We start from the raw sequence: 22,614 nt of genomic DNA, 5'->3' as shown, positions 1-22,614 counted from the left end.
CCTTTCTGCTTGCAGCGTTCCCCTGCTTTTGGTGCCCTGGGTGGTGCTGGGGGCTCGGAGAGCAGAGCAGGAGGCTGAGCTGGGCTGGGGCGGCTCCTGCCCTGCCAGCCGGCGCGGCTGGGCTGCAGCCAGCCTGAGCAATTGCCAGAGGGCTCCCGTTAACACGAGTGGTGATTCCATCTCTTGGCAGGGAGCCCAAACTGGCAACCGGCTGTGTTTGTCTCATGTCTATATTGACACAGCATCTGTGGGCCATTTGCTCTGGAAATTAAAGCTGTGCAACCAAAGGCTGCTGCATCCCAGGGATGGAAAAACAGCCCGGGCTGTGAGATTGCTGAGAAGGACAGGGATGGTGGTGGCTGGAAGGCTCACCTGGCGGGCAGGGAATGTCATGTTGTAATCAGAACGTTGAAGGAAAGGATTGTTGGACTCTCTCCTGCAGCAAACAGGTTTCTGTGGTGGTGCAAAACACTGTAAGAGCTGGGCAGGAGCTTCGATGCTCTGTTTGGACTCCCTTAGAAGGCAGGAGATGCTCCAGAAAGCAGCTTCTGGTTTGGCTTTCAGGTTTTTGTGATGGAGGAGAAAAGCCCCAGGAGTTTGCTGAAACATGGGAGTGACCTTCGTGCCGTGTTTGATCAGTGAGCCCTGCAAGTCCCAGAACCCGGGGGGCTGGAAAAGCCCTCCAGGGCCACGGAGGGACCAGTGCCCAGGTGTGAGCACTGAGCCACATCCAGTCCTTCCCTGAGCACCTGCAGGGATGGGGACTCCAGCCATCACCTTGGAGAGGGAGCAGGGACAAAAAGTAGGAATGTGCTAGAATTATTGATCCCTGCATATTGCTGTGAACAGTGACAATAAACAGTTTTAGGGATAACAGGAGAGAGGAATTGGGTGGTGTTGTCCTGCTGGGTAGGACAGGCTTAGGCAGCTCTTGGCCCTTCTCCAGCTCCAAACATCACCAAACCTACCTATACAAAATAAATAATGTTGAATTTTGTATATTTATAGCTTTTTTCCCCCCCTAATTTGTTGATAAATAGATAGAAAATCTTTGAAGCGCTCTCTGCAGGTTGAATATTGACTCACAGAGTACATAAAAATAGCAATATTCCATTTTATTTGCAGGGATAAAGTTGGAATGCCTTAGAAATGTCCTAAAATGGTATTCTTGGGGTTTCATTTACTTACCTATACATTTATTTGACTTTTCTCCGCTAGACTGCTTTTCAAGAGGGCACTGAGTGCTTAAATTAGAATGACAGGTGGCTTTGGGCCGGTGGCATCAGGCAAATTGTCCCAGCATTTTCTTTCCTGGGAATCTCTGGGATTGTGTTTTGGAGTCTGGGCTACAAGGATTTCCTGGGAAACACAAGATAAAACAGAAACAGAGCAATGTCTAAACAAACACCCGAGAGACGAAAATCTTTCACACTGAAGCATTTGCAGCGAGGAGCATTGTACCAATTAGCAGGCTCTTAATTAAATTGCTTGTTTGATTTGCATCCAAATTATAATTTGGATGTTATGGAGGCTTTGATACCTTTTCATTAACTGGTCCTTTTGTGGGGAAAAAACCCACGAAAATCTCTTTTCCCTGCGTGTTTCAGAGGCCTGTGGCATCACAGGGTGGGAAGGTCAATCAGTTTTGTATCCATTTAAAGTCCATTATTGGTAGGGCCACTCCAACCTATCAAGCAACTCCCTTATTTTTCCAGTCAGTGATTCAGGAATCTATAGCCCTGTGCAGATAAATGGGATTTCATGGGCTTCTAAACTTCTTGCTTTATTGAAAAGCAGAATATTAACTGCTCCACTGACCAGCTGTCCATTAAAAACACGGGATATTTTTAGAAAATTGTTTGCCAATCAAATCCTACCAACATCTGTAGAGAGCCTTTTCAGTTTGTTTTATAAGCAAAGGCTGCAGCTGCTTTCCCACTTCCATTGAAGCGTTCCCATTTACCTGCTCTCCATGTCTCTGTCCGTGGCTTGGGGCACTTTGGGATTGTGAGGAGCAGCGTGGGAGCTGGAATTGTAAAACCCAGCTTTAACAAGTCCATTTGGGGCTGGGCTGGGCTGGGCTGGGGGCCCTGCTTTATTGCCTGCCCGGGGAAACGAGTGCTTTTGCATTTTTGGCTCTTGCCGGGGTTTAAATGGGCTCTGGTGGCCCTGGAGGCCAGGCCAGGGATTAGGGAGCTCCCAGCTGGCAAATCAGGGCTGGGGAGGGAGGGAGGGGGCTGGCAGGGCTGGGGCAGATGGAGCTGGCAGCTCTGGTGCCCAGCGAGCATTTAACCCCTTGCTGCTCCCAGCTGCTTCCCCAGGACATTCCCAGGAGCTGAGCCCTTCAAACCCACTGCTGCTGCAGGGAGAATCCCACCCTGTGCCCCCCCAGATGGTCAGAGACAGGAATGTGGGAACGTCTCCCCTTCCTGCAGTACTCCCATCCCCACTGCCGTGCCCAGGTGAGTCCCTCGATACCAGCTTGCCATGAATCAAATTGAAAACACACCAGTTTTTATAAAATTAACCAGATTTGCTTCATTTCTCAGAGAAACTGATCCCTCAGGTGCTGCCAGGGGAGTTCTCAGGCGCCTGCTGCCTCTCAGGGTGTCTGGATGTCTCTCCTGGGGTTTTGGTTTTGATCAGAAGTGTCAGGCAATCCCATCTTCCTGGGGCTTTCCAAAGCCAGAAAAAACCAGCCAGAAAATCCTTTCCACGTGCAGAATTTTTAAGATTAAATGCTTCCACCTCTTTGTCTTTTGTTCTGCCATTTCATTTTAATGAATATTTTATTGGGATTATATTTTTATAAGACAAGAATGCCCAGCCGTGCTTCAGCTCTTAGTGCAACACCACTTGCTCACCTTATTTCACCCCACCAGCTCAGAATGTGTTTTGGAGATTGAAGTGGACTCTCGGTTTAAAATAATCCTGAGGTTTGTTGGTGTTCTGCTGCAGAGAGTGGCACCAACTCAAGTTTTGCTGCCTGCCCTGCATCACCTTTGATGACCTCTCTCCTTTTTGCTGCAGGGCATCGATTTCTGTCCTGGCCAGAGCGTGGCTGGAGTGACCACACACACCCAGGAGGAGCACACTTACCTGCCCCTGCTCTTCCACCTGGGCAGGGACCCTGGGGAGAAGTACCCCTTAAGGTGAGCCGCTTCGTGGGCTGTCCTGAAAACTCAGCAGGGTCACTGTTCAAAATTTATTTGCTGCTTCTTGAAATCTGCTTTCACAGTGTCTCAGAAAGCCACGCTGGGAAATAATGGCTTTCCTGCTGGCTTTTTCTCAGGAGAAGGAACACAAACCTTGTTTTCAGGCGGTCAGGTGAGATGGGTGTGCACGTGGACCTGTCAGGCTGCTTGTTCCTGTTGTGTGTCCTGCAGCCCCTCGGGGAGGAGGAAAACACCAATTTTTTGGACAGGACAGGGCTGAGTGCAGCACGTTCAAACAGAGCTGCTGGGGAGCCGTGCCTTGGAGCTGGGAGCTTTGGGGCCCGGGGAGAAATAACCTGCATGGTGCTGGAATCTCTGGAGGGCAGACTGGTCACCTTCCAGTCTCCTACCCCAGCTAAGAGAGCTTCTCCAGAGGGTGTTTAGCAGGAGGACTTTGTGCCCAATCCTGCTCCTTCCTCGGGCTCTCCTGCCTGTCTGAATCCATTTTCCTCTAAGCCTGCTATTGTAATATTTATCTCTGGCACACACCATGCCCTGAGAGATTCCCACAAGGATTTATGCAGTCAGCAGCCAGCAGAGCCCACAAAGAGCCCTGCCACCTCCAAAAATGCTCCCAAGGTGTCCCCACCTCCCTCCTTGCCTCCCTCCCTGCAGCAAATCCAGGGACATGCGGCCTCATCCCTCACCAGGGGCTCTGACAGGGAGAGTGTGGAAATAAATCAAGAAGGAATGAGAGCTGCTGGGCCTGCCTGCCCAGAACTGGGTTTGTGCAGCAGCCTGGAGAGGCAGAGATGTTTCCTGAGCTGACAGGGCTGCAATTACTCAGCTGGTTTGAATAATTGAGTGGACACACTCACCCCATTGCTTCCAGAGGAGCTGAGCCTGTGCTGTCCACTGAGTGTTTTCGCTGGAGAGAGGAAGGGAGGGAAATTTTTTCCATTCTCTCTCACTTAACAGAGCACTTTAGAGGTGCATCAGCAGCGGGTAAAGCTCTCTGGGGGCTCTGCTCCCCCTGCATTCCAGCAGTAATGAGCAGAGCACAGCTGCAGCCCCAGGGCTGGAAATACAGCTCCGTGAAACCAAACCGGGCTGGGACTCCAGGGGAGGCCTGGGCAGTTTAACAACTGGGACATTCCCGAGGGATGGAGGGACAGGACACAGGGGATGGCTCCCAGTGCCAGAGGGCAGGGACAAATGGGATACTGGGGAGAAATTCCTCCCTGTGAGGGTGCTGAGGTCCTGGTGCCCAGAGCAGCTGGGGCTGCCCCTGGATCCCTGGCAGTGCCCAAGGCCAGGCTGGACAGGGCTGGGAGCAGCCTGGGATGGTGGAAGGTGTCCCTGCCATGGCAGGGCAGGACTGGATGAGCTTTAAGGTCCCTTCAAACCCAAACCATTCCAGGATCCCATGATTCTATTTTAGGAAATGAATGTATAGAAATAATCTCTTTTTCCAAAAATGGGAAGCAGTAACTGAACTGTAGCTTGCCTGCTGTATGTGTCACCTTTGTCACCTGCTCCAGGTCACCCTGCCCTGCCAGGGGATTGCACTGGATGAGCTCCAGAGCTCTCAGCCCTGAATACTCAGTGATTTTGGGCTTCTGTGGTACTGTTGGTGTTTCCTCTGGATTTGAGGCAGAGGAGCTCTTCCCTCAGAGGTGTTTGCAGCACCTGCTTCCCTGTGATTCCACTGCTCCTTCCCACCACCGTGGAGTGAGCATTGAAATAAATTCCAGCCTTCCAGCTGCAATCATTTCTCATATGGTTGCATTGATTTTTTGGATATTCACAAGCTGTTGCTCTGATTGAATTTTATGGCGAGATTATGACCCGATTATGGAGAGCTGGGCTGCTGTTTATTATGCAGCCCCTAATAGAAGCCCTGGTTTTAGCACACCACTCTCCCTTTCTCCAGCACATTCTGCTGCCATTGTCTCCTCTCTGGTCACAATGGAAAACTCATGGGAAGTGGGTCTGCTCTATCGAATGTGGTAATTAAATTATCCTCATTTGTGGAGCTGTTCCTGGTGTGTATTTTTATTTAGCTTAATTATCCCCCTTGGCAGGGAGCCTGCTGGGAGTCCCGACACTAATGTTTCTCCAAAGGGAATCCAGCATCCTGCTCCCAGCCTGCATCTGGCTGTCCCTACGTGCTGGCTCTGCTCTCCCTGCCTGCTTTTGCTCACTTTTTATTACATTTATTCCTTGTTTAGTGCGGCCCTTTCTTCTCCCTTGAAATGATTTTAATAATCTGTCATCTCTCTTGATTTACGTGAGTTTGGAGTGGGGTCATGTGCAAAGCCACCAGCAGTGGGTGTCACTGCTGCTCAGGAGGGCCTGGCATCCCATGCACCTCCAGAGGGATTCACTGCTTCTATATTTGGGATCTCAGAGCCAGGGAATCCCAGGAATCAGCAGCTCAGTCACCTGCAGCAGCACCCCTGACCTGCAGGGCTGGGACGCTGCCCGTGCAGCACACACAGGGACAGTTCTTCAAGGCTGCAGCCTTAGAGATTCAGGGAATATTTAAGATTGGACCCTTGGGACCATCAAGTGCCATTAGCCTGGCCCTGCCAAGCCCCCCACTATTTGAGTCACCTCGTGGGGGTTGGAACTAGATGAGTTTTGAGGTCTCTTCCCACCCAAACCATTCCGTGATTGTTACTCTATATTAGGAAGAGGAGTGGATAGAAATAACTTATTTTTACAAAAATCAAGCAAAGCTTTTCAGTCTCTGTTGAAGTGGCTGCTAAAGGGATCCCTGAAGATGCCAGTCCTGCAAGACCCAGAGGCAGCAGTAACGTGTTCAGCTCCCTGGGGTTCTTGGTGAGGCAGGACAAGTCCTTCCTCTTCCTCACACTGTTCCCTGCATTTCCTGGAGCCTGCCTGCAAACAGTCCCAGCCAAAGGAGCTCCACAGGCAGTGAAGAGCTGCTCAGGCAATTCCAGGCAGGTCCTGCCAGCGTGTGGGGACACGTCTGGCCCTGCTGAGCACCCTGCCCATTGTTCCCTTCTGGTGCTGCACCCCTGCCCTCAGCTGCTCTGGGAACAGCCCCACCCAGCATGGCTGGGACTTCTCTTCCTGCTGCTCCCCTCTGGAAGCTCATCCAGTGCCCCCCTGCCATGGCAGGGACACCTCCCACTGTCCCAGGCTGCTCCAAGCTCCGTCCAGCCTGGCCTTGGGCACTGCCAGGGATCCAGGGGCAGCCCCAGCTGCTCTGGGCACCTGTGCCAGGGCCACCCCACCCTCACAGGGAACAATTCCTCATTCCCAATATCCCATCCATCCCTGCCCTCTGGCAGTGGGAGCCATTCCCTGTGTCCTGTCCCTCCATGCCTTGTCCCCAGTCCCTCTGCAGCTCTCCTGGAGCCCCTTCAGACCCTTGTATAAGAGTCACCTCATCCTTGGTGGTGAGAGGTGAGCCCTTTGTGCCTTTTTGTCACCGAGATCAGTGCAGGCTGGGGACACAAAATCTCTCTTTTTTTATAGCTCTCAACTTTAAACTGTAACCAAGAATGTGTGTGGGGCAGCACAGAAAGCAGAAGCATTTCCCTGAGTCTGAGCAGGGCTTTGTTTCCTCCCTGGATGCAATAACTGCCCCTGTTACCAAATTTATCCAAATGCAGAACTAAAAGATCTGATAGGTTTTTTTTCCTTGACCAGATTCTGTTATCTTTGGGCTGTGGTGTGTGTGCTAAGTACCACAGAGGGAACTTGTTTCTCCAGTGTGACAAATTCAGTAAAATTATCTGTTGGTACCATCTTCAGAAGCAGTTGCCAGTTTTATTATCTGAGTCAGATTATTGTTTATACAGGCATTTACTAAAATACTGCATTATCAGTCGAGAAGAACACAAATAATTATATAAAATATTTATATTTAGATATATAAATATATATTTATGTGTATATTGAAAAAGCAAAGCTGGCACAGCTGAAAATAGAGTTACTAAAATACCTAATGCAGCCTGAAGTAGAGAAAGTGTTTTGAAGGCAAGGAATTTATAACAGAAATCTCTGAAATGCTGCCAGATTGAGGCAGAGGTGCAAAGCTCAGTAACAAGTGAGGACAGGGTGAGCACAGCCTGCTCACACCTTGTTGTTACTCCAGGTTTGTAGCAGCTTCTGCTCTGAGCAGTGAGTTTATTGAATTATGAACATCAAAATTCCTGTGTTTTACTTAGGGCGATGGATTTTACTATTATGGAAGAAAATGGAAGTGATAAGGCTTGGTTGATGAACATAATGATTTTAGAACACATTAATTAAGAAGAGAGCTCACAAGTGCCTATTTCAAGCAGATGGAAAATTCAGGAAATCATCAGAGAGGTAATTGCAGTGGTTATGGAGCCAGAAAAAAAGGGAAGGAGCTCCTGAAGGGAAGCTAAAGGGGAAAGGATCTGACAGAAAAGTTGCCAGGCTCACCTTAGTGCTCAGGGCACAAACCTGGCTGTGGGGAAGAGAGAGAAGGTGCAGAACAGGGAGAAAAATGTGAATGATAACAAAGAGCAAGGATTGTGCCCAGGGAGATGCTGACTGCTCATCTTGGAAAGAGATGGTAGCAGCTGCATTGCAGGGGTGAATTAGCAGCTGCCACAGGAGAGGTGACACTAAAAGTGTGGCAGTTGTGGCTGAGGAGCCTCAGAGGTGGCAGTAACAACCATGGAGCACCAACCACGCTGGGACTGGCTGCAGCAAGGTGGGAAGAAGCAGGGGAGCCAGGTGGGACTGGTACAGAGCCAGCTGGGGGAAGAGGGGGAAATAAAACCCACCTGTGGAGCAGAATCATCAGCCTGGAGACTGGGAATGGGCACAAACACCTCTGGGTCCCTGGCTGCCCTTTCCCAGGGTCTGGGACCAGCCTGGAGCTCGTGCTTCATCAGCCCACAGCCCTCAGGTGTTCTGGGTGGGGTCATGCTGCATGAAAAGGAGTATTGGGAGAAAAAAGCTGCACAGAGCAGCTGGGAAAAATGCAAAATGCAGTTTGCCATCATCTTCATCATCATCACCTCCACAGAACAGGTCCAGGCAGTGCTGCAGCCACAAGAAAGTGGCCTGAAGAACACAGAACATAAATCGTGATTCAGGAATAGCACTGCCAGTGAAAACTTCAGCAATAGCATAGGAGCAGCCAGCAGGAGGATCAGTGGATAGCTGTTAATTCCTGTCACCTGTTCACCCCCAGATGAAGGCTTTACTCCTCGCTCCACCTTTATCCCCTTTGCCATTTCAGTGCTGGGGTTGCTGGCAGTGAAATCCAGGCTTCTGGGAGCTGGGGAGGGAGAACTTCCATGAAAATAGGTGAGCAGGAGGAGGATCAGCAGCAGCACATCTCCTTGCTGCAGGGAGTGTGCTGATCATCACAGCTTGGACTCTCCCACCTGGGAGGCCTTTTCCAGCTTGGATGATTCTAGAATTCCCAGGTTTCCCATGGCTCAGTGGCCACATGTCCCTCATGCCTCCAGGGATGCATCTGGGCCCAAAATGCTGCTGGACCAGAGGTGACTCAGGGTAAGGGCCACCTTCAGCCTTTGGCTCCTCATCTGTTTTCCTTTGGCTCCTCTGAGTGTCTCCAGTAATTCCAGCAGCAGAGCCCCAAACCTGTCTCTGCCTCCTGCATTGTGCAGACCTTAAATTGCAAATAAACTTGATAATAGAAGAGAGGAACTGAGGAAGACTGAGTAATAAGACAAGATCAAGACTTGGATACCACGGTGCTGCGAAGCCTCAAAGCACTGATAACAGATAAAATCAAATTATCAGAATCTGGGTGTATTTCAGAATTAAAAATAATGGTTTTAATTAAAACAATTCCAGGGGAGAAGGAAGTAAAGTATCATTAGCCACATTTTATACTCTTCCATAACTTCATATCAGTCTGAGAGCTGCTGTTCCTAGAACCACGGAATCCTGGAATGGTGTGGATTGGAAGGGGCCTTTAAAGCTCATGCTGTGTAAAGCTCATCACCTTCGGCTGCTCCAAGCCCTGTCCAGCCTGGTCTAGAGCCCTTTGTCAGGTTTCTGTGACTCCCATTATGGGAGCTTTTCTAATACATCATTCCCATTTTGTCCCAGTCCTCTCAGTTTCACCAGGGCCCCACCACTCCCGGGACAGCCACTGTCACTAAAACAAACATCCTGAAATCCTGCTGGAAATGCTCCTGCATTTATTTGGGTGCTGATCTCTTTGAGGGTGCATTTAAGGATGGCAGAGAACCATCCCCACAGGGGGAACCCCAAGGAGCAGGGGATTAAAGCAGAGTTTGACTCTGGGTGAGACAAACCCTCCTCCCTGCAGAGCTGGGTTTGCTGGGAGGGCACGCTGGGGTTAAGCAGCAGAGCAGGTTCCAGGAGCTGTGGGGGGAGGATGGAGCAGATTGCCAAGGCACAATTACAGTAAATGAAGGAAGCACAGCCCACACCTGTGCCTGGGACCCCGAGCTCCAATCCAGCCCTGATTGCATCTCCAGGGACTTCCCGGAGGTAAAGTGTCAATTAGTGTAATGACCCTGGACTTTGTCCACTCTGCTCCCTCCTTCTGAGCCTGGAATAATTTCATGGACGCTGGGGGATCTCTTTTAGCAAACTCCTCACAACACCACCTGCTCACCCTCTCCTTCTTGCAGTGCTATTCCCAGCTCTCCTTCCTGGGATTGCTGAGCTGGAATACCAAATGCAGCTCGCCCCGGAGGCTGCTCCTCCCAGACAATGGTGCCCAGACACCTGTACAGATAATTGCACCTCTTTTTGGAGCAGGGAATGCAGCAAACCTGGCCTTGCAGCCCAGGCCTGCATATGCACTCCAGGAAAAGATGGGACTCCAGGTAGGAGAGGTTCCCAGCTCCCTTAACAGCTCTGGCTGATTACCATGAGGTAATTATCCCCATTTTACATGCAAATTCCAGGCACTCTTGCAGATTTTGTCTCAAAATGCACTTGCTTAGGGCTGGAGGCACATTTATCTCCTGTGCAGTCAGTAAATACTTCACAAATCCATGGATGTGGGATTTTGGGGCATGTTGTGGAGCTGCAGAGGAATATCGGAGTTAAAACTGAGCCACGGAGCCAAGGCAGGAAAACCAACCCCCATGGAATGGGGATATCCATGGGGCCAAGAAAAGAAAGCCAACCTCCATGGAGCAGGGATGGATGGGATATTGGGAAGGAATTCCTCCCTGGGAGGGTGGGGAGGACCTGGCACAGGGTGCCCAGAGCAACTGGGGCTGCCCCTGGATGTGCCCAAGGCCAGGCTGGGCAGGGCTTGGAGCAACCTGGGATGGTGGAAGATGTCCCTGCCCATGGAAGGAGGTGGGATGAGGTGGGCTGTAAATCTCCTCCCACCCAAACCATTCCAGGATTGTCAGATTCTGTGAAATTTGGGAGCTTCTCCACATCCTCTGGATTTCAGGGTGGTCCTTCAGCTCTCTCCACCAGGATCCAGGCAGCTGGGTGTGAGAGCAGCAGCTCCAGCTCCTCATCCCACGTTCCCTTCCTGCTCTCTATCAGCACAGCTCAGCCCAGCCCCACAATCAGCCTCTCCCTGGCTGGCTGCCTGCCCAGCTGGGATATTTATAGGGTTTACTGGAAGCGCTTGGCACATCGCTGGCCCTCCAAATGTGATTGTTTTGCAGAGAAGGAAATTAGCTGGAGTGTGGGGCTGCTGGCCAGCTTGGCCTGGGAGCAGAGGGAGCCCGAGGTCAGGACCCAGCTGCATTGTTTCTTTTATCTTCAGAAGGAATTTGCCGCTCTCTGTGGGGTTTTTGGTGGTTTTTTAAGTGACTCTTAACGTGATGGACAAAGAGAGATCTTTGTTAGGAATCCTGCTTTTTAGAAATACTTGAGATACCAGTGAAGTGCATCCTGAGCCACTCCAGCAAATACCTGCTGGAGGAATCGGGTGAGAACCACATTTGGGGCATGGCAGAGGGCTCCCAGCTTGGAGTAATCAAGCTGTAGTGGAAGAATGTGGATGGGGCAGAACCTCAGCATTTTGTGGAATGGGGGAGGTATTCTCATCTTGGACGAGGCCCTTCTATTCTTCTCTCTGTTTGCATAATTCTAGTTCATTTCCTTGGTGGTTGTGGAGTTTAACTGGCCCGGGGTTGTGTTTGAAAGCCTTCCTGAGAACACTCTTGTAAAACAAAATATTGACATTCCCTTGGCTTCCCTGCACCAAAGCCTCTGCCGGGGCAGGTGTTCAGAGGGCTCTTGGAAGAGGGGAGCGTGAGTGTGGAGAGCTGCTGACCCCAGGTGGGACACGCTGGAAGGGTTGCCTTGGGAAATCTCTGTCTAAGCTGTCTGGGAAGGTGTTTGTCCTGTGTCTGGGAAGTGTCCCTGGATAATCATTGAAGGGACAGCTCGGGAACAACCCAGCAATGCCCTTTTATTTGCTAAGACAATTCCCTTGGGAATCCACATGAGCTCCTAGCAGATCTGCACGAGGAGGAAACATTTGGGGCCCCTGGAGCAGCAGTCTGGGAAGCTGAGCTGCTCCAAAGCCAGGTGATTTCTGGGGACAACCAGCCTCTGCCACCCTCGTTGCCCTAAGCAGAGCACCTGCACCCTGCCAGCCTGGATTTCATTCCCTGCAGACCCGTGGGCAGCTGACAGGATGTTTCCACTCCTCCTCCTCCTCCTGGTGGCCCAGCCTGGTGATGTGGACACCAAAGAGAGCCCCAGCAGTAACCCCTGTGCTTTTCCCCTTGCAGCTTTGCCAGTGAGGAATACCAGCGGGCCGTGGAGCACCTCTCAGGACTGGTCCAGCAGCACAGGGCCACCCTGGTGCCAGGCCAGCCCCAGCTGAACGTGTGTGACCAGGCTGTCATGGTGAGTGCCTGAAGCACGAATGCACTGGGGACTCCTTGGACTGAAACACGTTTTGTAAAGGTTTCATAAACTGTCAGTGGTGGGACGGGATGGAGAAGAGATGCACAGTTATCTCTTGGTGGCTTCCTTGCTTGGGGACAGGGCAGATCCTTCTTCTCCTTTCTAATCCCCTTCTGCAGTTCCCAAAATCCTGGAATCATGGAATCCTGCAGTGGTTTGGGTGGGAAGGGATCTCAGAGCTCATCCAGTGCCACCCTGCCATGGCAGGGACACCTTCCACCAGCCCAGGCTGCTCCAAACCCCATCCAGCCTGGCCTTGGGCACTGCCAGGGATGCAGGGGCAGCCCCAGCTGCTCTGGGCACCTGTGCCAGGGCCTGCCCACCCTCACAGGGAGGAATTTTCCCCCAATATCCCATCCATCCCTGCCCTCTCTGTTTTGAGTCTTCTAAAGGACAGTTCATTTTCAGTGATGTGTCTTTGGTCTTGCTCTCCTCCAATTCCCCCCACGCCTGAATTTTCCAAACTATTGGAATTGAACTTTTTCAGTTCTGTTTTCTCTTTCAAGTCTCCTGCTGCAAAGTTACAGTTTGGCTTCCCTGTCAAGCACTGCTTGGTTTGTTGAGGACCTGGGAGAGAAACTGGATAATGTGGGGGAGGCTGTCACTTGACAGGAGGTTGTGTATCTGAGGGAATGTGTCTGTGGGCTGGCAGACAAAATAGTAACAGGCAAAATCTCCTTACAGACAAAATCTTGTAACAGGCTGTTACAAAATAGTAACAGGCAAAATCTTCCTGATAATAAATAAATAATCTCCTGATTCAGTCAGAACCTGCTGCCTCTGGTCTGTCACCAGCAAAGAACAAAACGTGGAGCTGTGTCCCCTCAGTAACAAGGCAAAGAGCTCCCTTAGCTTTGTCCCATCTCTTTATTTTTGGATGTTAAATAGGAAAAAGATTTGAGGGCCCATTGTTTCTGTGTTGTTTTCATTCCTTATTCAACTTTTCCCTTCATAAACACTGTTCTCTGCTCCTCTGGGGCCTTTTGGATGCAGGCACTGTCCCCAGGGCCTGGCTGCTGCCAGAGCCCTGCACTGCAAAGGCATTTCTTCCAAAGCTGCTTCCCAAATGGAAGGCCATCAGAGGGCAGGGGGATCCTAGGCCCAGGAGAAATGTTTCAGTTCCAGCAGGGAACACAGTGAGTTTCCCAGTCGGTGTCCCCTCCTCCCAGGATAACTCCATGGTCACCACACCAGAATGCCAGCAGGAGATTGCTGCCTTTGGAGAGCAGAAATGAAGATGAGCAAACCTTTAGGGGGTGATGCTATTGCTAGGCTGGACTGGGGGCTAAACCTGGTTTTGGGGGGTGCTGGGAGATAAAGATAATTTACTGACACTGTCTCCTGTCACCTGATTATTTGATAAGGGTGTTTGATGTATTTGGGAGAGAGGAGAATTGGCTTTACTTCCACATAAACCAAGTGTGTGGAAGTGTTCAGGGAAGTGTCCAAGGCCACAGAGGGACAGAACACATGGCTCCCACTGCCAGAGGGCAGGGCCAAATGGGATCTTGGGAATGAGGAATTGTTCCCTGGCAGGGTGGCAGGCCCTGGCACAGGTGCCCAGAGCAGCTGTGGCTGCCCCTGGATCCCTGGAGTGCCCAAGGCCAGGCTGGACAGGGCTGGGAGCACCCTGGGATGATGGAAGTTGTCCCTGCCATGGCAGGGGGGCACTGGAGGAGCTTTGAGGTGCCTTCCCACCCAGACACTGCAGGATTCCAGGGCAGCAGAAGGATCACTGTGCAGCTCCTGCAGCGCAGTGATGGGAGCAGGAGCAGGGAGGTGTTTGCAGCCCATCTGTGCTGGATCCCAGCAGCAGCGTCCAGGGAGCTCCCCCAGAGCCAGCTCTGCTGGGTTTTCCTGCTGTGCCAGTGTGGGAGAAGCTGTTCCTGCAGCTCGGGGCTGGCCTGTCACAGGAGGTGTCCCCAGGGCTCCCAGCACAGCCCAGCAGGACTGGGGCTGCGGGAGGGCAGCACAGGCCGTTTATTGTTCTGCTTTTTCAAAAGAACAAACGTTTCGGTTCATGTGTTCCTTTGGCTCTCAGTTCCTTCTGCAGAGTGCTCCGATTTTTCCAGCCGTGGCTGCACATTCTAAACCAGAGCAACAGATTTGGAAAACGACATTAATTGTTCTGAAAGCCTGCGGAGCCCTCGGTGCAGAGGTGTCTCCAGCACAGCTCCCTCTGTGTCTGCTCCTCTGCAGGAATTGCTGGTGTCTCACTGCCATCTGTTGTCAGCTCCATGGAACAAAAACCTCCTCCAGTGGTTTTTTTCCCTGGGATTGAGCATTTCTTTTCTGTAGGAATTTAATTCCAAGAAAACAGAAATACCTGCAGGGTGAAAATCAGCAAAATGGAAGGCAAGAGGTCAGTGTTGAACTGGCCTTTAACAGGGGACAGCAGGAATGTCCCATGGATGGACAGACCTGAGAGGGAAGCACAAAAGATTCCTGAAGGCAGAATGGGAAGTGTTATCTGCCCTTCCCGTGACCACAATCCCACATTTTAAATGGCAAAACCTCAATGAAATTAAAAATGTTCATTTCCTTCCTCCATTAATCCCTCTGGAAGCTGAGGTTGGCAGTGGATCTCCTTTTTCTGTTCTACACATTCAGGTAGCTCAAGAAACGTGGAAACAAGGAAAACAAATAGTTTTGGTGTGCAGGCACTGGAAGAGGTGTCTCAGGAATGCTTCCTGCTCCCTCTGCCCATGGATTCATCCATCAAAACACTCATTAAAATACCAGCATTCTTATCTCTCTCACACCCTTGGCCTTCTGCTGCCTTTTGCTTCCTCAGCACAGTGCCTGGATATTGCAGAGCTGAGAACGGGAACTCCCCTGGACTCCCAGGAGAACTGGGGTGTCACCAAAACCTCCTGCTCTGGTTGCTCTGTGCCACCACAGGAGAGACAGGAGGGTCACCAGCATCCCAGCGAGCTGGGCTGGGAGAGGCAGGAAGGGCTGGAGTCCCAGGAGAGGGAATCATCTGCTGCACAGTGTTTGCAGCCTTTCCCAGCTTTTATTTGAGCACTGTTTGGAGTGGGGAAGTTTATGAGCCCAGAGGCTTCGGCTGCAAGAGGAGCTTCATTTTTCAAGCAGCACATAAAAGTGTCTTTGTGAGGATCATAAAGAGCTGGTTGGAGTGAGAGCTTAGCAGATACTTGGTGTGAATCATCTTTCTGTCTGTTTCTGTTTGTTTTTAACAGAATTGGGCCCCTCCAGGCTGTGAGAAGCTCGGGAAGTGCCTGAAAGCACCAGAGTCTGATCCTAAGAAGTGCTCTTGGCCTCACTGATGGCTGCAGCCCTCCAGAGCTACCCAGAGGCAGCTGGACATCCAGTTTGCAATGCCTGCTCCTGTTGGCACTCCTGTTTACACAGGAAGGGTGTGATGCGTGCATGATATCATCACTTGCTCTTCCAAAAGGGCCAGTGTTTATATTCCTCGTGCTCAGGGTTTAGCCTCTACTCCTCTCTTCCCCCAGTTCTTTCCCTAAATGGTAACTCCAGTGAGGATTGGGTCAGCTGTAAAAGCTCTCTGCACAGCCAGGACTCTGCCATCAGCTCCAAAATGCCACGGATCACTCCTGCTCCTTCCACCCAGCCTTGCTCACTGGGCTGCCCCAACAGGAGCCACGGGACAGGTCAGGAAACTCAGAGCTGCCAGAGAGCCCTGCCCAAACTGCCCATGTTTTGTTTGCCTGTAGCTTGTTGTTTTAACATTTGATTTCCATTGTGAACTCTGGACATCAGCTTGTTTTTCCTTTCTCCCCTAATTTGTGAGTTCTGGGTGCAAACGAGGGATCCCTCCTGCTCACAGCTGAGGGGCTTGGATCCAGGGAGAATGCCCTGAAATTCCTTCCCTGTGCAGCTGCAAACATTCCCTAGCTCGTGGTTTCAGGAAAGGTGGGGATTGTGTTCAGGTGAGGGTTGCATTGGGGTCACAGCCCCTGCCAGCCTGAAGGAGCTCCAGGAGAGCTGCAGAAGGACTTTGGGAAGGGGCCTGGAGGGACAGGACACAGGGAATGGCTTCCACTGGCAGAGGGCAGGGATGGGGGGATATTGGGAAGCAATTCTTCCTTGTAGGAGTGGTGAGGCCCTGGCACAGGTGCCCAGAGAGGCTGAGGCTGCCCCTGCATCCCTGGAAGTGTCCAAGGCCAGGCTGGACAGGGCCTGGAGCACCCTGGGACACTGGAATTGGGGCTGCACTGGATGAGCTTTCAGGTCTTTTCCAACCCAGACCATTCCAGGATTCTGTTGCCAATTGTTGGTGCAGGACATTTGTGGGGAGCTGGGGGTCAGGTGTTCATTTCAGGGCTTCCCTTAATTTCCAAAAATCTGGGTCTAAAGCTGGTCCAAGCCACGCTTCCCATCTGGTGCTCTGGGCTCAGAAATGCCCTTGGCATCAGCCCTTAGCTCTTGACCCCGTTCCCAGCACATGCTCTCCCAGGAACTGTCCTTGTGCAAACCTTCCCCAGCCTGGCTGTAGCTCTCCTTCAGCCAGAGTTCCTGGGGGACACAGAGCCTTTGCTCAATCCCACAGGGCAGATCCCTGCTCTGCCTTGGAGCCTGTTCCACACCCTTCCCTGTCGCCAATAAACCTGTCTGGAGCAAAACCAGCCTCCTCTGGGCAGCAGCTGGAGGGAGCCTGAGCGTGTTTGGGTTCAGACTGAAAGAGGGGAAGTTGAGGTCGGGCATAAGGAAGGAATTGTTCCCTGTGAGGGTGGGGAGGCCCTGGTACAGAGTGCCCAGAGAAGCTCGGAGCAGCCTGGGCTAGTGGAAGGTGTCCCTGCCCATGGCAGGGGGTGGGGCAGGGTGAGCTTTTAGATCCTTTCCCACCCAAACCATTCCATGATTCTCCATTTGTCCCACCAACAGCTCCACTTCCACCCCTCCAGTGTTTTCCACAGCAGATATGCCCTGTCTGTGTGATGTTGTGCTGCCTTAGGAAAATCCAGGTGCTCTGTACCTGGAAACAGCTCAAATTCCTCCCCAGCTAAGCTTGGAGCTGTTGAGAGCTCTGCTCTTGTGCCAGCTGTGGTGCTCCCACCAGCTCCAGGCTCCCAGCTGCTGGTTCCTACCCTCCTGTAATCCCAAACCCCCCCGTTCCCCATCCCATGCTTCATGTACCTGTGATCCCCTCCATGGTAATTCCTGCTGTGTGTCTCGTGAAGCTGGATAATCCCATTAAACTGGAATGAGAACAGCCCTTGGGTCAGCTCTTGCTCTTGCACCTCTCAGAAATCCCAGCCAGCATTTCAGGGATCCCTGTGCATCTCCAAGTGGCATTTGTTTATAGCCCACATTTCTTAGGATGTTCCTACTTGTCCTTCGAGTGTATCGCAGCATTTCCAGCTCACCCATAACATTCCTCCTTGTTTAGACACAGCTCAAGGCTTGGGAGATGTGGCCAGCAGCTCCCTCGGAGGGGAGCTCAGGGCTGGGAGCAGCTGTGGGTCTGTCAGCACAGAAGACCAGATAAAACCAGGAGCTCCCCATCTGCTGGGGCTGCTCCACCTCTGCAGGGAAGGGAATGGAGCTGGGAAGGGGCTGGGGAATCCTGAGGGAGCTGGGGAATCCTGAGGGAGCTGGGAAGGGGCTGGAGAATCCTGAGGGAGCTGGGAAGGGGCTGGAGAATCCTGAGGGAGCTGAGGGGGCTCATCCTGGAGAAAAGGAGGCTCAGGAGGCCCCTCCTGGCTCTGCACAGCTCCTGCCAGGAGGGGACAGGCTCTGCTCCCAGGGAACAGGGACAGGAGGAGAGTTGTGCCAGGGGAGGGTCAGGTTGAGTATCAGGGAATTTTATTCATGGACAGGGTGAAAAGCATTGGCACAGGGCAGTGGTGATATCCCCAGCCCTGAAGTGTTGAAACCCACGTGGATGTGGCATGGGGGTGAGCGTGGTGCCGGGCTGAGGGCTGGACTCCATGGTCTCTGAGTCTTTCCCAGCCTCAGTGGCCTTGATTCCACAGTTCTGTCACTGGGACTGGCAGAGCCCTGCATTCACTGTAAAACTCCCACCAGAGGAGGGAGTGCATGGCTGCAGCTCCCTGGCAGTCCTGTCAGATCCTTGGGAGGCAGCAGCACTCAGTGGGGTTTTCTGCTGCTTAGGAAGAGTTCCCCCAGGGTCAGAGCTGGGCCCTGGGCACACTCCTCAGTCCCCAGAGTTTGCTCTGGCCGCCTCCTCCCTGTCCCCTGCCTGCTGCTTCCTCCTTTGCTCTTTCACAGCTGCACTTTGGAAGATCCTGCTTCGCCCCTGGAACTTGCTCTGAGCAGCCACGGGGTTTGTCCCTCTCCCAGCACAGCAAACCCTCATTCCTCATTCCTGGAGTGATCTCAGGACACAGATCCTGGAGGGAAGTTTTGCACTTGAAAGCAAGTAAGTGAAGCCGTGACGTGTCTGTTTAGAGTAAAAGGACGTGAAGCAGGTAATAAATCATCAGGGTTTAATGTGACAAAGCTTCTGCTTCAAATTTAAATAGGAATAGTTGTTTTACAGCTGGATAACAGGAGGAATTTTAAATGAATGCCTTTCCTAAAATTGTACAGATTTAAAAGTTGTGAGGTGAAGAACTCATGAGGAAAAATAAACTAATTTATCAGCAATGCAGTGTGTGATTTCACCTGTAAGCCCAGGGAGTAACACCTTGCTTTGGGCACTCTCCCAGATTCACCTCCTGGATCATGGGACTGCCTGGGCTTAAAAATAACTTGGTTTGTTTTCCTGGAATTATTTTTACCTGGCTCAATCTCCCAGCCCACACGGTGCAGTTCAGAGGCTGGGGGGGGGACCCAGGGCCAGCACAGGGTGGGGATGGTGCCTGCAGCCCTGCTGCCCACTCAGGGCACAAAGTGGCCACATCTGCCCTTAAAAACCATCCTGAGCTGCTGGCCTGAAACTTCCCAGCTTGGGAACTGGGCCAGGAGTGGGGCTGGAGGGATTTCCTGCCCACTCAGGGATCTGCAGCAGCCAGACTGGTCTGGTGATGGCTTCTGTTCTCCAGCTAGAGACAGAAATGCCAAAGCAATGCTGGAGTTTGGGGCTGTGATGTTCCTTTCTTTATGTTTATTATGCTGAACGCTAAAAGCTCAATCTCTTCCCGGCCTAAGAGTCCAAAGAATTTCTTTCTTGCCTTTAATTTCCAATTAGCTGAGCCTCTCAAGCCTCCCAGCACTGCCCCTGAGGCTCTGTTATCATCCCACCCTCCGTGCAGAGAAGCTTCTGAAATGGATGGAGCTAATCATCGTGGAGGAGCTCGGGCTGCGCTGCCAGGCTGTGGCTGCAGCACTGCAGCCTTGACTTCAAATCCTGCAGCGACAAATGGATTATTGCCGTGGCAAATTGCTCCCTGGGGAGCAGCAACGTGGGGAGCTGAAGGCTGGAGCTGGGAAGCAGCAGATCAATTCCCAACACTTGGAGCCAAGGTTAATGCCCTGCAAACTGCCCTGAGTGCAGCAGTGAGGGGAACAAGGCCCTGCCTGGCCAAGGGAGCCTCAGGAACGTGTCCCAGGGAAAATGGGGAATTCTGCAACAAGGGAAGTGAGAGAGTCCCATGGGTTCGCTGGTAAAACCTGGGGGCTCTTCTGGGGCAGTGACAGTGGGATGTGAGTAAAGGTGGAACTGCTATCTCCAAGAAGGAGGCTGTGGGACTTGGGACAGTAGTGACAGTGGCAGCTCCCATCCCTGTCACCTCCAGCCCTTCCCAGCTGTCATGGACAGCATCCCAAAATTCCTGTTTCACATTAAGGATCTCCTCAAGGCTGGACACTCTTGTTTTCCCCAGTGACAACAGCTTTGAAATAACCCCATGAAAGAATCCCAGCAGCTGAAGAAGGGCCTGTGGAAGGTGAGAACTGAGCAGAGTTGGTGGGGGAGGAAGGTTTGGGGTGCTGGGAGGTGATTTTTGGCTGCAGAGTCCCCAGCAGCCTCTGGAGCACAGCCAGCAGAGAAATCCCTCCCCAGGGATCCTGCCCTTGTTCTCAGCACTGGGAAGCTATACAAACTAAACACATTTTTATTCTCTTAAGAGTTCCTTTGCTTGTTCAGCTTCCAAGTAACGGTTCTGCAGCTCGAATGGCCTGTTTTCCATCTCTCCTAGCAGTTAGAGTACTTGGAAATCGACTTTTCCTTTTGTTTTCTGGTAGCACTGGATGTTTTTCTGTGTTATCAGGAGGCGACACTGTGGTGGCCCTTGAATTAAACTGTCAGGTTTTAAGAACAGCTGTGAGGGAAGAACTGAAATCCCATTTTGGGCTCTTTTCTCCTTTGGAAAATGGCTATTTTAAACACCAAGGCTCCATTTGCCTGTTTTCTTTATATCCCCTTCCACCATTTAAAGTTTTCTTGTTGCTTGAAGCCTAGTTGGGATTATATAAATCCTAAATAAAGGTGGATCCGTAGCCAGAAGCTTGTGGTCTTTTAGGAAGGAGAAAAAACCTCTGCCTGGCAGCTTCTGCAGAGAGGCAATCTGGCAGCTCTGCGGGCCTTTGTCCCTCTTGGAGTCACTTAACACCCTCTGGGTGACAGGAGGTTGGTAGCACAATTCCCAGCTGAAAGGGAGAGCAGATAAAAGCCAGCAGCGAGGAATGCGAGCCAAATCCATTAGTTCTGGATCAGACACAAAACCCAGGCTGGCCAGGGGAGAGAGAGGAGTTTTGTGTCTTCTCCAAGAGCCCGATCCAACCTGCTGCAGCAGGCAGGAGGTGCTGCCTTGGGCTCCCAGGGAGCCAGAGCTGGATCACGACGCTTTTCCTTCTTTTAGGGGGACAAAACCAGGTCTGAGGCTTCCATCCCAAGCCCAGGGATCTGGCTGGGGAGCTGCATTCTTCTGGTGTTGAAATAAGATATTTCAATTTTTTTTTTTAAAGGGTTTAAAGTGCATGAGTTTCCTCAGCTGAGATTGAAACATTCCAGTGGATTTGCAGGGGAATTTTTCCCTCGTTTTCCCTCGTGGAAGGGGGATGTTGAAATTCAGGGCATTTTGTTCCACTTCACACTGAAGTGTTAAAATCCTGAACGGAACAGAAGCTTCCAGGCTCAGCACAGCTCTTTAATTGCCTGGTGAAGCTGATTAAAGTTAGTTCCCAGGCTTTTATATTCCCAGTTTCTGTGCTCCCTGGCTAGTAACACCTCTGCTATCAGGATCTCAAAGCACTTTTAAATCACTGATGACCTCGGTGTCCAGAAAAGAGCAAACCCAGAGTTCCCTGGGGGAATGCAGATTCCAGGTGCTGACTCCTCTGCCAGGCACGGAGCGGATGTGGAGTCACCTCCCGGGTGATATTCCAGAGCCCTTTGACATCACATTTGGAAAGGGGTCCTAGGAAAGTTCTTCGCTGATGGAAATTGCAGTAGGAGTCAGCAGTGTTGTTTGAAAGGTGGAACAATCACAGGGAAAACTGATTTCCTTGGGGTGTTCCAGTCCGATCTGTGATGGTGGGTGCAGTTGGAATCCTTGGAGATGGAGGACAAATGAGGAGTTCAGACAGGAATCTCAGGAATGTTGTCTTTTAACCATGGTTTCTGGCAGCTGGGTCACTGCAAGTCCAGTTTGGTGTAACCTTTGTGCCCCTCCCGGCAGAGCTGATGGGGACAGACTGCTCCCACATCCCAGGAGGAGGAGAGCATTCCGTGGGGCACTCAGCCGCTCATCCTGCTGAAGCTTTGCCAGGGTTTGGTTGGGATGAGGGGCTTGGGAACCTCACTCAGCCTCCAGGAAAATGTGGTGCAGTCTCCTGCAGTGAGGGTGGGATTGTGGGGGGGGTCACAAACAGGACAGGGGTGACACAGACCCCCCCTCTTCCGGCCCCTCCGTTAGCGAGAGGCACAAGCAGAGCTGCCTGGCAGGCTGAAAAGATCCTTTTTCCCAGGAAATAAGCTCCTGCTTATTTATTTCCACGAGTAGGCAGATAAATTCCATCAGCAATTCCATCTGCCAGGAAGAAGAGGAGTTGCTGGAACAGCTCATTGTCCAGTGCTGTGCTTGTAAGGTCACAGAGGAACCCGTCCAGCTCGTGGCAGGGAGTGCGAGCGCTGCGAGCCCCGCTGCCCCTGGAAGGCCCTGGCCTTCCTCCCTCTTTGCTTCCCTGCAGCAGCTGCCCAGGAGGATTCTGCTGGTGCCAAAGAGATAATCTGAGTTCAGGGAAAATCTTAGTTTGTGGGGGAATGGCTGTGAAGGGAGCACGGGCTGTCTCTGGCAGCAGAGGGAGTTAACCTTAACAGGAGTTGGGATTGTGCAGCCTGGGGGAGAGCAGGCTCCAGGGGGACCTGAGGGCTCTTTCCAGTGCCTGGAGGGGTTCTGAGAGAGCTGGAGAGGGACTGGGGACAAGGGCCAGGGTAAGGGGGAATGACTTCCCCAGAGGGCAGGGCTAGATGGGATATTAGGGAAAAATTCCTCCCTGGGAGGGTGTTGAGGCCCCGGCACAGGTGCCCAGAGCAGCTGAGGCTGCCCCTGGATCCCTGGCAGTGCCCAAGGCCAGGCTGGCCAGGGCTTGGAGCAGCCTGGGCTAGTGGAAGGTGTCCCTGCCATGGCAGGGGCTCTCCAGAGGGTGTGGGCGAAGTTTT

At 51.9% G+C, this 22,614-nt stretch overlaps 1 protein-coding gene across 3 annotated transcripts in view; it reads left to right on the top strand.

Annotated features, from left to right (window-relative positions):
- The window catches only part of GALNS (galactosamine (N-acetyl)-6-sulfatase), a 41,323-nt gene extending 24,064 nt beyond the window's left edge, over positions 1-17,259 (top strand). For all 3 annotated transcript variants that reach the window (XM_038148611.1, XM_038148614.1, XM_038148612.1), the window contains 3 exons: positions 3,031-3,152; positions 11,882-11,999; positions 15,263-17,259. In XM_038148611.1, coding sequence (XP_038004539.1) covers positions 3,031-3,152; positions 11,882-11,999; positions 15,263-15,349 — 327 coding nt within the window. In that variant the 3' untranslated portion in view covers positions 15,350-17,259. The remainder of the gene's footprint in view (positions 1-3,030; positions 3,153-11,881; positions 12,000-15,262) is intronic.
- Positions 17,260-22,614: the final 5,355 nt, after the last annotated feature.

The sequence above is a fragment of the Motacilla alba genome, chromosome 11, assembly GCF_015832195.1.
Source record: "Motacilla alba alba isolate MOTALB_02 chromosome 11, Motacilla_alba_V1.0_pri, whole genome shotgun sequence".
Classification (NCBI taxonomy): Eukaryota; Metazoa; Chordata; class Aves; order Passeriformes; family Motacillidae; genus Motacilla; species Motacilla alba.
Note: the sequence above shows the minus strand (reverse complement) of the source record. Positions and strands in the feature narration are given on the sequence as shown.